Genomic DNA, 15,205 nt, shown 5'->3' with positions numbered 1-15,205 from the left:
AGTAATGACCTATCTCCGCAGCTATCAATATATTATCCGTAATGAGCCTATCGGGTATAAAAGCACTCTGCGAAACCGATATCAATTCATCCATTATGGGTTTCATTCTGTTTGCTATTACCTTCGCCATTATCCTATACACCACATTACTGAGGGCTATGGGCCTGAGATCAGTAACTAATTCGGGAGCACTCTTCTTTGGGATCAGAATTACATCTGTATCATTTAATCCAGGCGGGAATTCCCGAGACTGCAGACATCCAACTACAAAACTCGAGACATCCCCCCCCCCCCCCCCCCCCCCCCCCCCCCCCCCCCCCCACTACATCCCAAAATTGTTGATAAAATCCCGGATTCATTCCATCCGGTCCCGGTGCCTTATCTGGGAACATTGCAAATAACGCTGTTTTCACTTCCTCGCACTCAAAAGGTCTAAGCAGCCAGTCATTATGCTCTTGCGTTACTCGTGGGTTCACCCCCTCAAAAAACAATCACATTTTCTCCCGGATGTTCAGTGCAGAAAATATGGTCAAAATAGTTCATAATAACCCCCTTCATAGCATCTCCTTCCACCCAATCCCCAATATCATTCTTTAATCTAGACAAAGTATTTTTCTTTTTACGGTGAGAGGCATACCTGTGGAAAAATTTAGTGTTGGCATCTGCACCTCTAAGCCAGTGTTGTTTGGCTCTCTGTCTCCAGTACGCATCTTCCTGAGTCTCAAGGCGGGTTAGCAGGCTTTCTATCCTTTGGAACTCAGCTAAAGAAACCAGGTCAGTGTTCCCCCTTATACGTTGCTGCTCTTTTCGTAGGGACACAATCTGCTCCCCATACTTGTGGTATTGATCGCCACCCCACTTTGACAAACGAGCACCACAGAACTCAATACAGTCCTGCAGCCCTCTCATTCTCGCTTCCCCCCAAGCCTGCTCCACCACACCTCTACACCCCTCATCGTGCAACCATGCCATCTCAAACCGGAAGCCCCTCCTAGCAGTTCGACCCCTCACTACGGAGTCATGGATCCCTAGAAACAGAGCAGTATGATCCGACTTTCTAGTAATAAGATTTGTCACCCTGGCTCCCACCACTGTACTACGCCAGCTCTCAGTGACAAGCACTTTGTCCAGTCTTTCCTCGATCCAGTTGGGCGTTCCCTTACTCTTTTCCCAGGTAAACTGATACCCATTCATTGGCATTTGGGTTAAACCACAGTCCTCCAGTGCCTCCCCAAACCCTCGTAATAGTCTATTCGGATGCGGGCATCCTCCTCTTTTCTCATGCTGATAGAGCAAGTCATTAAAATCCCCCACAACAATCCACGGGAGATGTGACTTACCCGACAGGGATCTCAGTAAATCCCACGACTCCACACGCCTATCACGCTGCGAGAAGCCATAGTAGCACGTCATACGCCAGTCTGGGAAACCAGCCATAGTAACTACTATATCAACATAATTCTTCGAGTAACTCAATAATCTTGCCGTATTATTTTTCCGCCACAACAAAGCTAGCCCACCACTCGTACCTTTGCCATCAACATAGAACAAACCTTCAAAACCAAGTTTCACACGAATACGCTCAGCATGTATTCTTTCCACCATTGTTTCCATCAAGAAAATAAAATCGGGCTTCTTACGGGACGCAAGGTCCACAACTTCACGAACTGTCCGTGGATTACCCAAGCCACGGCAGTTCCAGCTTAATGTACTCATTGGATCGGGCGGGTCTGGGAACCTAGACCCGCCATAAAAAAGTTTTTTAAACCGCTGTCTTCCCCCATATCACTCGGCCTACTAAGCTCATCAGTATCAACATTCGTGGTCGCACGACGTCGTTTTGACGAGGCTTCCACACCCTCCTCCGGCTCACACTGCGCCCCCATCATCCGAACATCTCCCTGGGAGTCATCCGAAGACGCTGCACCTTCCACCACCGTAGGCAGACGGTTCGGTTGTGGTGGTACGGCCTCCACCGGCGGGAGCAGCCAGGCGGCTCCTACTTGCCTCGGTCCCCTGGTTTGGCCCGCCCTCATCCAGTCGCCATACGGGTAATGCTCCCGGTTGACTCCCGAAACCCTGGCCTTCGCACAAAATTTTTCAAGATGTCCCAATATGCCATAATAGAAGCAGAAATTATGTAGGCGTTCATACTTCAAATTAACCCAACCCCATGTCTTATCACGCCGTATGAGTTTCATACGCCGCTTTAACGGTTTGTCAACCGGAACTGCGACCCGTACCCGGTAGAAAGTCTTGACCGGTCCCCCAACACGGCGGTCATCACAATGAATAAATGTTCCCACAAAATTCCCAACTTGTTCAAGCACCACATTAGATGTATAACCCAACGGCAAATCATAGACTTGTATCCACATATCCAGGGTATCCAATTTAACCTCCCCCGGGAGATAACCAGCAGGGACCCGGCGACACACCAACGTATGATTATCGAAGGACCACGGCCCCTCCTCCAGTACTCGCACCATATCAGTTTCGTGATAAAAAGCAAATAAGAACAAATTCGAGTGCAATTCCGTTACCCGCATTCCAAACACCGGCTGCCATACCGATGCTAAAACCTGCCGCATATACTCCACTTTGATTAGTTTCTTGGTCAAAAAATGGCCAACTACCGAATAAACCACCCCCCCCCCATCTCCCGGCGCCGGCTCATACGCACCGCCCGCATCAACCCCATCCTCCTCGTCTTCCAGAACCATGTCTCCCCAGCGCTCTGCGATCGCCGCTATGCCATCATCTTGCTGCTGTCGCTCCATCGAAGCCATGCAGGTGCACTGTGTCGACGTCGCACGGCTTGCTGTCGTACGGAAACAGGTTGTCGGAAAAAAATTGCCGGAAACCCTAAAGGGAGAAAGAGAAGAAAAACCCTAATAGGGAGAAAGAGAAGAAAAATTACCGGAAACCCTACGCATCTGTAAAAAAAAATTGTAGTTCTCATTATAGGTGTGATTGTGTGAACTGTGAGGCCTATAGTGGGTTAAAATGAGATCTCACCACCTTGCCCAATGCTCCATCTTATCCACATCTTTGAGCCCAAACAAAAGTGGAGTCCACGGGTTTTTTTTTCATCAGAACTCACAAAATCATGAAAAAATATAGTTAATAAAATTAGGGAGTAATAATGAAAAGCAAATACCTTTCTTCATGCATTCCACAATGTGCTCTGCAGTAAATTGCTCTGTTTTTCCCCTTTTTGTCAACCATCACTTTCTGATAATCTTCTATCATTAACGGACCCAAGGCTTTTGTGGGATACTGATGAACCGTTAATGTTACCCTCAAAGAAATACAACAGAATATTTCTTTGTCTATTACAATGAAACAACCAAGAACAAAAATTTTTTTAAAGAATAAAATTAGAAGCATATTACTGTCATGTAAATGGGTCCATTATACTCACAAACTTCAGTGAAATATGGAAGAGCTCCAATATGATCCAAGTGACTGCACCACCTATCATTCAAATTAAATTCCAAATTTCTCCAGCTACATTACAACATTATAAAATGCATGCACACCAAAAAACCGCAAGCACACAAATAGTGTTGTGAAATCTACAAACTGTGAGATTCGAGAACCAAAAATCGCACATCCTAAAAACAAAGAGAGAAAACAAAAAACCCGCAAAACCCTAAAAAATCTACCGCCTCCCAACCCCACACCCCCAACACCCAATACCAGCCGCCCCAGAACCCCCATTCCAAACCCCCACGCTAGGACCAGAAAATAACTCAAAACCCAGGCCGGACTGCCACCCCCCCCCCCCATCGGAAATCACAATCACGTTAATAAAAAACAAACAAAAAAAAAACAACTTCTAGGCGAACCCCCAAAAGCACCTTTCCGCCGACCACCCCCACGATACCCCCCCCCCCCCTCCCCCAACGGAAACAATAACCCAGACCGGATAAAGCAGCAGGTACAAAGGAGACCAGGAACAAAGGGATACCTTGCGGAGAACCGGACGCACTTCCCTTATGACACTTTGTTTTCCTGGTAGATGAACCAGCCATGTAGACTACCTGGACGACACGGATACACCGGCACTGGAGAGGACGCGATCGCCAACCGGAGGAGTCGCAACCCTTGCGTCGTTGAGAGGAATCGCCAACCCTTGCGTCGCGCTGAGACAAGACTTCTGATAGGAAAGAAACTGAAGAGACTTTGCAGAAGTCTGTGAAGAAAATAACGACAGAAGATTTTGGACAAAAAATAACGCTAACAACACTTTTACCGGCGGAAGTAATAATGGCAAGTAATAATGAGAGTGACAAAAGACCAAAACAACCCTGATTAATAATAATATCATTCTCATATGGGATTAAAATGAAACAGATCTAAAACGTTAAAAATTACAAATAAACGATCAAGATGAAGTCTCACGATCTCACCTGGCTAGGGGTCTCATTGGATCCAATATTATATATATATATGTGTGTGTGTGTGTGTGTGTGTTATTTTGTTATGGATAGAATTAGCAGCTTCACCCATTCCTTTCGTCTCCCCTCTCGTTTCTCCCTGTCGGCCAAACAACACCATAATGATGATGGAGCACCGGCCACCATGAACCACCGCCATTTTTCCTCTCACCCCCTCTCGTCATTTTCCCTCCCTTCTAAACAGCAACACCCATCACCATCCTTAGTTTTTCCCTTCACTTGGTCGGCGATGGAGGCAAGCCAGCGACAAGGAAGCAGCGGCGACGTACGGCTCTGGTGTATGGTAGCCCCAATCTCCACCTCCGCAGTAAGCTTTGGAACGACCTTAGCCATACCAAGGTCCAAGTAAGTGGGCCTTGGTTGATTGCAATGTAACGTTTATCCGTTACTATTATTATAACATTAGGATAAGTTATGATAATATTCAGTATTTGATATGTGGTGCAACACTAATAACCTAACAACTAGACTACCATTATGATTAGGAGTCTAGTTAGGGTTTAGGAGACCTAAAGACAATCAACCACAATGATGGCCAGTGGTTATATAAGGTCACTAGTCCTCTCACTGCTCACATTACATACCTCATACACCATCTAGAGAGAGCTGAGTAAAGTGAGAGACAAAGCACTTATCATCTCTGCAGTAGTCCGGATCGCTCAACTGTAAGAAGAACTATGGCTGGAGGTTAGTACGATCCTATTATCACATATAAGGTTATGCATGTGATATTTTAGTCTAACAGTTGGTATCAGTCGCCATAAATAATCTCTGCCTAGTTTTTTTTAATTGCTTAAATGTTTGCACATATATATATTTTGTTATATAATTGAGATACATGTGTAAATATTTTTGAGTATGCAATTAACTTTTCTGGACTGCTGAAAATAATTTTCCGCATTAAGAATTAAAAAAATAAATAAATAAAATTGGATATTTTTTGCTCCCTGCCGAATGAGGAGCTCACTGCTTCTGTTCGACGGAGCTGCTGCATATTGTCGTGTTTAGACAAAGAAGATGATGAATGAAGATGTTTAGCTTAATGGGCCAGGTCTGGCCCAATTGGGCCAGACTTGGGCATAATATTAAAAAAAAAAATTTGTTTTATTAAATTTGGGCCTGTTATGGTTTTGGGTCAAATCTGAATTGATATTTGGACTACATCAATTCATTCAGATTAACATCTTCATCATATTTGGACTTCTTCTAATTAAATTATCCAATTGAATTTTTTTTTATTAAGTCTATTATTAAATTATTATTCAACTTTGAATAATTATTCAGTTTTAATTTTTCAGTTGAATTTTTAATTTAATAATGTTTTTCAGTTTAAATTGTATTAAGTGTTGCAATTTAATTGTGGAGTATTTGTGAGTAATATGCATAATCTGAGCATGCTATTTATCTCTTTATTGCAATAATTATTTGATTGTTATAATTATATGCCTATAGAAAAGCATGTTCATTAAGAAAAATTTAGAGCCTTTTAGGTCTGAATTATATGCTATGCCTGAATTAGTGCCTTTTAGGTGAATTAGTGCCTTTCAGGTTAGATTATGCATATTATTACTCAACCTTCAGTTATTACTCCACAACTTCTAGGCGAACCCCCAAAAGCACCTTTCCGCCGACCACCCCCACGATACCCCCCCCCCTCCCCCAACGGAAACAATAACCCAGACCGGATAAAGCAACAGGTACAAAGGAGACCAGGAACAAAGGGATACCTTGCGGAGAACCGGACGCACTTCCCTTATGACACTTTGTTTTCCTGGTAGATGAACCAGCCATGTAGACTACCTGGACGACACGGATACACCGGCACTGGAGAGGACGCGATCGCCAACCGGAGGAGTCGCAACCCTTGCGTCGTTGAGAGGAATCGCCAACCCTTGCGTCGCGCTGAGACAAGACTTCTGATAGGAAAGAAACTGAAGAGACTTTGCAGAAGTCTGTGAAGAAAATAACGACAGAAGATTTTGGACAAAAAATAACGCTAACAACACTTTTACCGGCGGAAGTAATAATGGCAAGTAATAATGAGAGTGACAAAAGACCAAAACAACCCTGATTAATAATAATATCATTCTCATATGGGATTAAAATGAAACAGATCTAAAACGTTAAAAATTACAAATAAACGATCAAGATGAAGTCTCACGATCTCACCTGGCTAGGGGTCTCATTGGATCCAATATTATATATATATATATGTGTGTGTGTGTGTGTGTGTTATTTTGTTATGGATAGAATTAGCAGCTTCACCCATTCCTTTCGTCTCCCCTCTCGTTTCTCCCTGTCGGCCAAACAACACCATAATGATGATGGAGCACCGGCCACCATGAACCACCGCCATTTTTCCTCTCACCCCCTCTCGTCATTTTCCCTCCCTTCTAAACAGCAACACCCATCACCATCCTTAGTTTTTCCCTTCACTTGGTCGGCGATGGAGGCAAGCCAGCGACAAGGAAGCAGCGGCGACGTACGGCTCTGGTGTATGGTAGCCCCAATCTCCACCTCCGCAGTAAGCTTTGGAACGACCTTAGCCATACCAAGGTCCAAGTAAGTGGGCCTTGGTTGATTGCAATGTAACGTTTATCCGTTACTATTATTATAACATTAGGATAAGTTATGATAATATTCAGTATTTGATATGTGGTGCAACACTAATAACCTAACAACTAGACTACCATTATGATTAGGAGTCTAGTTAGGGTTTAGGAGACCTAAAGACAATCAACCACAATGATGGCCAGTGGTTATATAAGGTCACTAGTCCTCTCACTGCTCACATTACATACCTCATACACCATCTAGAGAGAGCTGAGTAAAGTGAGAGACAAAGCACTTATCATCTCTGCAGTAGTCCGGATCGCTCAACCGTAAGAAGAACTATGGCTGGAGGTTAGTACGATCCTATTATCACATATAAGGTTATGCATGTGATATTTTAGTCTAACAGTTGGTATCAGTCGCCATAAATAATCTCTGCCTAGTTTTTTTTAATTGCTTAAATGTTTGCACATATATATATTTTGTTATATAATTGAGATACATGTGTAAATATTTTTGAGTATGCAATTAACTTTTCTGGACTGCTGAAAATAATTTTCCGCATTAAGAATTAAAAAAAAAAATAAATAAAATTGGATATTTTTTGCTCCCTGCCGAATGAGGAGCTCACTGCTTCTGTTCGACGGAGCTGCTGCATATTGCCGTGTTTAGACGAAGAAGATGATGAATGAAGATGTTTAGCTTAATGGGCCAGGTCTGGCCCAATTGGGCCAGACTTGGGCATAATATTAAAAAAAAAAAATTTGTTTTATTAAATTTGGGCCTGTTATGGTTTTGGGTCAAATCTGAATTGATATTTGGACTACATCAATTCATTCAGATTAACATCTTCATCATATTTGGACTTCTTCTAATTAAATTATCCAATTGAATTTTTTTTTATTAAGTCTATTATTAAATTATTATTCAACTTTGAATAATTATTCAGTTTTAATTTTTCAGTTGAATTTTTAATTTAATAATGTTTTTCAGTTTAAATTGTATTAAGTGTTGCAATTTAATTGTGGAGTATTTGTGAGTAATATGCATAATCTGAGCATGCTATTTATCTCTTTATTGCAATAATTATTTGATTGTTATAATTATATGCCTATAGAAAAGCATGTTCATTAAGAAAAATTTAGAGCCTTTTAGGTCTGAATTATATGCTATGCCTGAATTAGTGCCTTTTAGGTGAATTAGTGCCTTTCAGGTTAGATTATGCATATTATTACTCAACCTTCAGTTATTACTCCACAACTTCTAGGCGAACCCCCAAAAGCACCTTTCCGCCGACCACCCCCACGATACCCCCCCCCCCTCCCCCAACGGAAACAATAACCCAGACCGGATAAAGCAACAGGTACAAAGGAGACCAGGAACAAAGGGATACCTTGCGGAGAACCGGACGCACTTCCCTTATGACACTTTGTTTTCCTGGTAGATGAACCAGCCATGTAGACTACCTGGACGACACGGATACACCGGCACTGGAGAGGACGCGATCGCCAACCGGAGGAGTCGCAACCCTTGCGTCGTTGAGAGGAATCGCCAACCCTTGCGTCGCGCTGAGACAAGACTTCTGATAGGAAAGAAACTGAAGAGACTTTGCAGAAGTCTGTGAAGAAAATAACGACAGAAGATTTTGGACCAAAAATAACGCTAACAACACTTTTACCGGCGGAAGTAATAATGGCAAGTAATAATGAGAGTGACAAAAGACCAAAACAACCCTGATTAATAATAATATCATTCTCATATGGGATTAAAATGAAACAGATCTAAAACGTTAAAAATTACAAATAAACGATCAAGATGAAGTCTCACGATCTCACCTGGCTAGGGGTCTCATTGGATCCAATATTATATATATATGTGTGTGTGTGTGTGTGTGTGTGTTATTTTGTTATGGATAGAATTAGCAGCTTCACCCATTCCTTTCGTCTCCCCTCTCGTTTCTCCCTGTCGGCCAAACAACACCATAATGATGATGGAGCACCGGCCACCATGAACCACCGCCATTTTTCCTCTCACCCCCTCTCGTCATTTTCCCTCCCTTCTAAACAGCAACACCCATCACCATCCTTAGTTTTTCCCTTCACTTGGTCGGCGATGGAGGCAAGCCAGCGACAAGGAAGCAGCGGCGACGTACGGCTCTGGTGTATGGTAGCCCCAATCTCCACCTCCGCAGTAAGCTTTGGAACGACCTTAGCCATACCAAGGTCCAAGTAAGTGGGCCTTGGTTGATTGCAATGTAACGTTTATCCGTTACTATTATTATAACATTAGGATAAGTTATGATAATATTCAGTATTTGATATGTGGTGCAACACTAATAACCTAACAACTAGACTACCATTATGATTAGGAGTCTAGTTAGGGTTTAGGAGACCTAAAGACAATCAACCACAATGATGGCCAGTGGTTATATAAGGTCACTAGTCCTCTCACTGCTCACATTACATACCTCATACACCATCTAGAGAGAGCTGAGTAAAGTGAGAGACAAAGCACTTATCATCTCTGCAGTAGTCCGGATCGCTCAACCGTAAGAAGAACTATGGCTGGAGGTTAGTACGATCCTATTATCACATATAAGGTTATGCATGTGATATTTTAGTCTAACAGTTGGTATCAGTCGCCATAAATAATCTCTGCCTAGTTTTTTTTAATTGCTTAAATGTTTGCACATATATATATTTTGTTATATAATTGAGATACATGTGTAAATATTTTTGAGTATGCAATTAACTTTTCTGGACTGCTGAAAATAATTTTCCGCATTAAGAATTAAAAAAAAAAAAATAAATAAAATTGGATATTTTTTGCTCCCTGCCGAATGAGGAGCTCACTGCTTCTGTTCGACGGAGCTGCTGCATATTGCCGTGTTTAGACGAAGAAGATGATGAATGAAGATGTTTAGCTTAATGGGCCAGGTCTGGCCCAATTGGGCCAGACTTGGGCATATTATTAAAAAAAAAAAAAATTGTTTTATTAAATTTGGGCCTGTTATGGTTTTGGGTCAAATCTGAATTGATATTTGGACTACATCAATTCATTCAGATTAACATCTTCATCATATTTGGACTTCTTCTAATTAAATTATCCAATTGAATTTTTTTTTATTAAGTCTATTATTAAATTATTATTCAACTTTGAATATTTATTCAGTTTTAATTTTTCAGTTGAATTTTTAATTTAATAATGTTTTTCAGTTTAAATTGTATTAAGTGTTGCAATTTAATTGTGGAGTATTTGTGAGTAATATGCATAATCTGAGCATGCTATTTATCTCTTTATTGCAATAATTATTTGATTGTTATAATTATATGCCTATAGAAAAGCATGTTCATTAAGAAAAATTTAGAGCCTTTTAGGTCTGAATTATATGCTATGCCTGAATTAGTGCCTTTTAGGTGAATTAGTGCCTTTCAGGTTAGATTATGCATATTATTACTCAACCTTCAGTTATTACTCCACTCGTGTTTTATAAAGTTCCTAAAGCACATTAAGTACATAAACAATTCGTAGTTTACCCTATTCAAAGCCTTATCCATAGGTGAAACTACTCTTTAGATCTCTCAAACGATTTTACTTCAAAAATGAGAACACATGAATTAGGGAAGTTTCTTGGGGAGGAATACTAGTTCTATGGCCCTGGCTTAAAAGCCTTGTTGCTACTAGTCCCCTTGCGACGCTACTCTGTCTAAGGAGTTGGTATTTAACCGAGCTTCGTCTCGACCAACTTTCCTGGGAGTATACCTAAGGATTGTCTATCATATTTTGGTTTAATCTGTTTGATTATTAGGTTTTCTTGCTAATGTGATTATGTTCTTTGGCTAATTAAAGAGTAGCCACAGCATCTTTAATTTTTCCAAAATTACATATTAAGTTTTACTCACATAAAGCTAATGCAAGAATATTGTAATTCACTCTGCGTGATATGGCAAAATTTAGCCCACAGGCAATTTTGTTATATTTGTAGGGTGAATTAGGATGAAATACCATACTATGATCATAATTTGCCCACAGGGATTATGTATCGGCATATAGTTTTGGTAGTTTTGTCATTAAGGGTGGAAAAATTAAAATCGCCCCCATTTCGTTTCCACCATTCAGTTTTGGTAAATTCATTATGCGTAAAAATTTAGCCCACAGGCAATTTTTATGGCATCCGAATTTATCTTTTGCATAATTTTACATTGGTAATATTGTGTACTTCAGTATCTCTCTCTAATTTTGTGCCTCGAAAATATTCTAACCAAGCTTTCAATTTTTCTTTTACAGTCACTCTTCCAATCACTCAATCAATAACAATTGATATTCCTATCCTCAATTATGACAATCACAAAGAGTGGAAAGACGCTGTTTTATTGAATTTAGGAATATTGGGGTTTGATTATGCTCTTCGCAATAAGAAGCCTGCTGAGCTTACTGCGGAAAGCACTGAGGAACAAAAAACGCTATACGAGCGATGGGCAACAGCCAATCGCTTAGGCGTATTCCTCATTAAGTCTAAAATTGCCAGAGAGATTCGTGGTCCCGTCGATGATATTGAGAACATTGAGCCATTACTCAAAGCCATCGATGAGCAATTTGTTGACGCGAATAAATCTCTGGCAAGTACCCTGATAATGAAGTTTATCAATATGCGTCTTTCCACTGTCAAGGGAACGTGGAAACACATCATGGAACTCAGGGACATTGCGGCACAATTGAAGAAGTTGAAAATTATTCTTCCAGATGCCTTTGTGGTGCACTTTGCACTAAATACCCTATCTCAGGAATATAGCGCGTTTAAAATTGCCTATAATACACATAAGGATGAATGGTCTATCAATCAATTGATTACCATGTGTACTCAAGAGGAAACGCGACTTGTAACTGAGCTTGGGGAAAGTGCCTTTATGGCCACAACAAGGCCTAAAAGAATGTCTGGAAAGCCTAAGGGACTTACCATAGCTGCTAAGGGGAAACTAACCCCGAAAGCAGACATTAAGAAGATACAAAAGTGTTTCTTTTGCAAAAAGAAGGGACACATGAAGAAAGATTGTATCAAGTTTCAGAAATGGATGTCCCAAAAAGGTAACATTTCATCTTCTTTCGTTTGTTTCGAATCTAACATGTCAGAAGTTAATACTAATTCCTGGTGGGTTGACTCTGGTTCAACAATCCACATTGCAAACTCTTTGCAGGATATGACAAAACTGAGACAGCCAAAGGGAACTGAGTGTAGCATCTTCTCTGGAAACAAGATTGCGTCACCAGTAGAAGCTGTCGGAGTTTGCAATTTAGTTTTGGACAATGGCTTTGTATTGACATTAGAAAAGACTTTTTATGTTCCTAGTTTTTCTAGGAACTTAGTTTCAGTATCTAGACTTGTACCCTTCGGATATTCTTTTGAATTTAATGCCAATGATTTCAAGTTATTTCGTTATTCTACTTGTGTTGGTACTGGTACATTGTCTAATGGTCTTTTCCGTCTTAAATTAAAGAATGATTCAGTTTACAATTCTTTACATGTTCAAAACGGCACCAAACGGTGTAGTATTAACGACAATTCCTCAATGTTGTGGCATCGGAGATTAGGTCATATCTCCCTTGAGCGTATTAAAAGGTTGGTAAAGGATGGAGTACTTTCTACTCTAGACTATACTGACTTTGAGACTTGCGTTGACTGCATTAAGGGTAAGCAGACAAACAAGTCAAAGAAAGGTGCCAATAGAAGTTCAACGTTGTTGGAAATTATTCATACTGACATATGTTGTCCTGATATGACAATACCTGGTCAGAAATATTTCATCACCTTTATTGATGATTTCTCAAGATTTTCCTATGTGTATTTACTTCATCATAAACATGAAGCATTGGATGCCTTTAAATCATTTAAAGCTGAAGTTGAAAACCAATGTAACAGGAAAATACACATAGTTAGGTCTGATAGGGGTGGTGAATACTATGGTAGATATACTGAGAATGGACAAGCACCTGGTCCCTTTGCTAAGTTTCTTCAAGAGCATGGGATTGTTGCCCAATACACCATGCCTGGTTCTCCGGACCAAAATGGTGTAGCTGAAAGAAGAAACCGGACCCTTCTGGATATGGTGCGGAGTATGCTTAGCAACTCTAAGCTTCCTAAGTCGTTGTGGGATGAAGCGCTTAAGACGGCAACGTATATATTAAACCGTGTTCCAACCAAGGCTGTCCCTAAGACACCGTTTGAGTTATTCAAACGTTGGAAACCGAGTTTGCAACATATGCGTGTTTGGGGATGTCCGTCTGAGGTGAGGATATATAACCCACACGAGAAGAAACTTGATCCAAGGACGATTAGTGCTTTCTTTATTGGATATGCACAATCTTCTAAGGGTTATAGGTTCTATTGTCCATCTCATACTACTAGGATAGTGGAATCAAGGAATGCTAAATTCCTTGAAGATGACTTGATTAGTGGGAGTGATCGGTTTAAGGACTTAGTCCCTTCCTTCGATCATATTGACTCTCAACCTTCTATGTCATCTGGTGGGGTTGTACTTATCCGCAGTGCTCCTTTAGTTATGCCTGCAGATATACCACCTACCGTTGAGATTCCACAAACTGTTGAGGATCAGCCTTTGGAAGAACCAGTTCAGGACTTGCAGCAACCGCCTGAACTAGATTTCGAACCAATGGTTGAACCAACTTAGGATATACAGCAAGATTCTGAGCCGATGCAGACTGAACCGATTCAAGAACTGCCACCAGTTCCTGAAGAGGTAGTTGCCCCGCAGCCTGTACAAGGTGATGAGGGTCCAACCTTAAGACGGTCTACTCGGGTAAGGCGATCAGCAGTTCCTAGTTATTATGTTTCGTATCTACAAGAATCTGACATAGGGGCTGAAGATGATCCTGAAACATTCTCTCAAGCCACAAATTGTGCACAGTCTGACTTATGGTTAGAAGCCATGAAAGATGAGATGAATTCCATGAAGGACAATGGAGTTTGGGATCTTGTTGAGTTGCCTAATGGGGCCAAGGCCATTGGCTGTAAATGGGTTTTTAAGACTAAAAGAAACTCATTAGGCAACATTGAGAGATACAAGGCCCGGCTTGTTGCCAAGGGATTTACTCAAAAAGAAGGAATCGATTACAAGGAGACTTTTTCTCCTGTATCAAAGAAAGATTCACTTCGTGTCATTCTGGCATTAGTTGCACATTTTAATCTTGAGTTGCAACAAATGGATGTGAAAACCGCTTTCCTAAATGGTGATCTAGAAGAGGAGGTTTATATGAAACAACCTGAAGGTTTCTCTTCTAGGGGTGGTGAGCATTTAGTATGTAAGCTTAAGAAATCCATATACGGTTTAAAACAAGCCTCCCGTCAATGGTACATCAAGTTCGATGGGGTAATTTCTTCATTTGGTTTTGTTGAAAATCCCTCGGATAACTGTATATACCAGAAGGTGAGTGGGAGTAAAATTTGCTTTCTTGTTTTATATGTGGATGACATCTTACTTGCCACCAATGATAAGGGGATGCTTCGTGATGTGAAACAATTTCTTTCTAAAAACTTTGATATGAAGGATATGGGTGATGCCTCTTATGTTATTGGCATTAAAATTCAGAGAGATAGGTCCCGGGGTATACTGGGTTTATCTCAAGAAACCTATATAAACAAAGTTTTAGAGAGATTTCATATGCAAAATTGTTCACCGAACGCTGCTCCCATATCTAAGGGGGATAGATTCAGTTTGGACCAATGTCCGAAAAATGATTTGGAGAAGGAATCCATGGAGAACATCCCTTATGCTGCAGCAGTTGGATGTCTTGGATATATCCAAGTCTGTACGAGGCCGGATATTGCTTTTGCGGTTGGAATGCTAGGGCGTTACCAACACAATCCGGGGTTGGACCATTGGAGAGCTGTAAAGAAGGTTCTAAGGTATCTCAAAGGAACCAAAGGTTACAAGCTTGGGTTTAGGCAGACGGACAATTTAGATCTTGTCGGTTATTCAGACGCGGACTTTGCTGGCTGTGTTGATTCTCGAAAATCAACTTCAGGGTGCGTCTTCATTATGGCCGGTGGGGCTATCTCATGGAGAAGTGTTAAACAGTCCTTAATAGCTACTTCTACCATGGAAGCCGAGTTCGTTTCCTGTTTCGAGGCTACTTCACAGGGTGTTTGGCTAAAGAATTTTATCTCTGGGCTT

The 15,205-nt window shown here is 41.0% G+C and overlaps 1 protein-coding gene across 1 annotated transcript; it reads right to left on the bottom strand.

The window, feature by feature from the left end:
- Window positions 1-1,712: 1,712 nt before the first annotated feature.
- LOC109146514 lies at window positions 1,713-2,780 on the bottom strand. Its single transcript, XM_019294208.1, has one exon. The coding sequence runs from the start codon at window positions 2,778-2,780 to the stop codon at window positions 1,713-1,715; it is 1,068 nt and encodes a 355-aa protein (XP_019149753.1).
- Between the last annotated feature and the right edge of the window lie 12,425 nt (window positions 2,781-15,205).

The sequence above is a fragment of the Ipomoea nil genome, unplaced genomic scaffold, assembly GCF_001879475.1.
Source record: "Ipomoea nil cultivar Tokyo-kokei standard unplaced genomic scaffold, Asagao_1.1 scaffold0114, whole genome shotgun sequence".
In the NCBI taxonomy this organism is placed as follows: Eukaryota; Viridiplantae; Streptophyta; class Magnoliopsida; order Solanales; family Convolvulaceae; genus Ipomoea; species Ipomoea nil.
The sequence above is the reverse complement of the archived record's forward strand: the minus strand, read 5'-3'. Positions and strand labels throughout refer to the sequence as shown.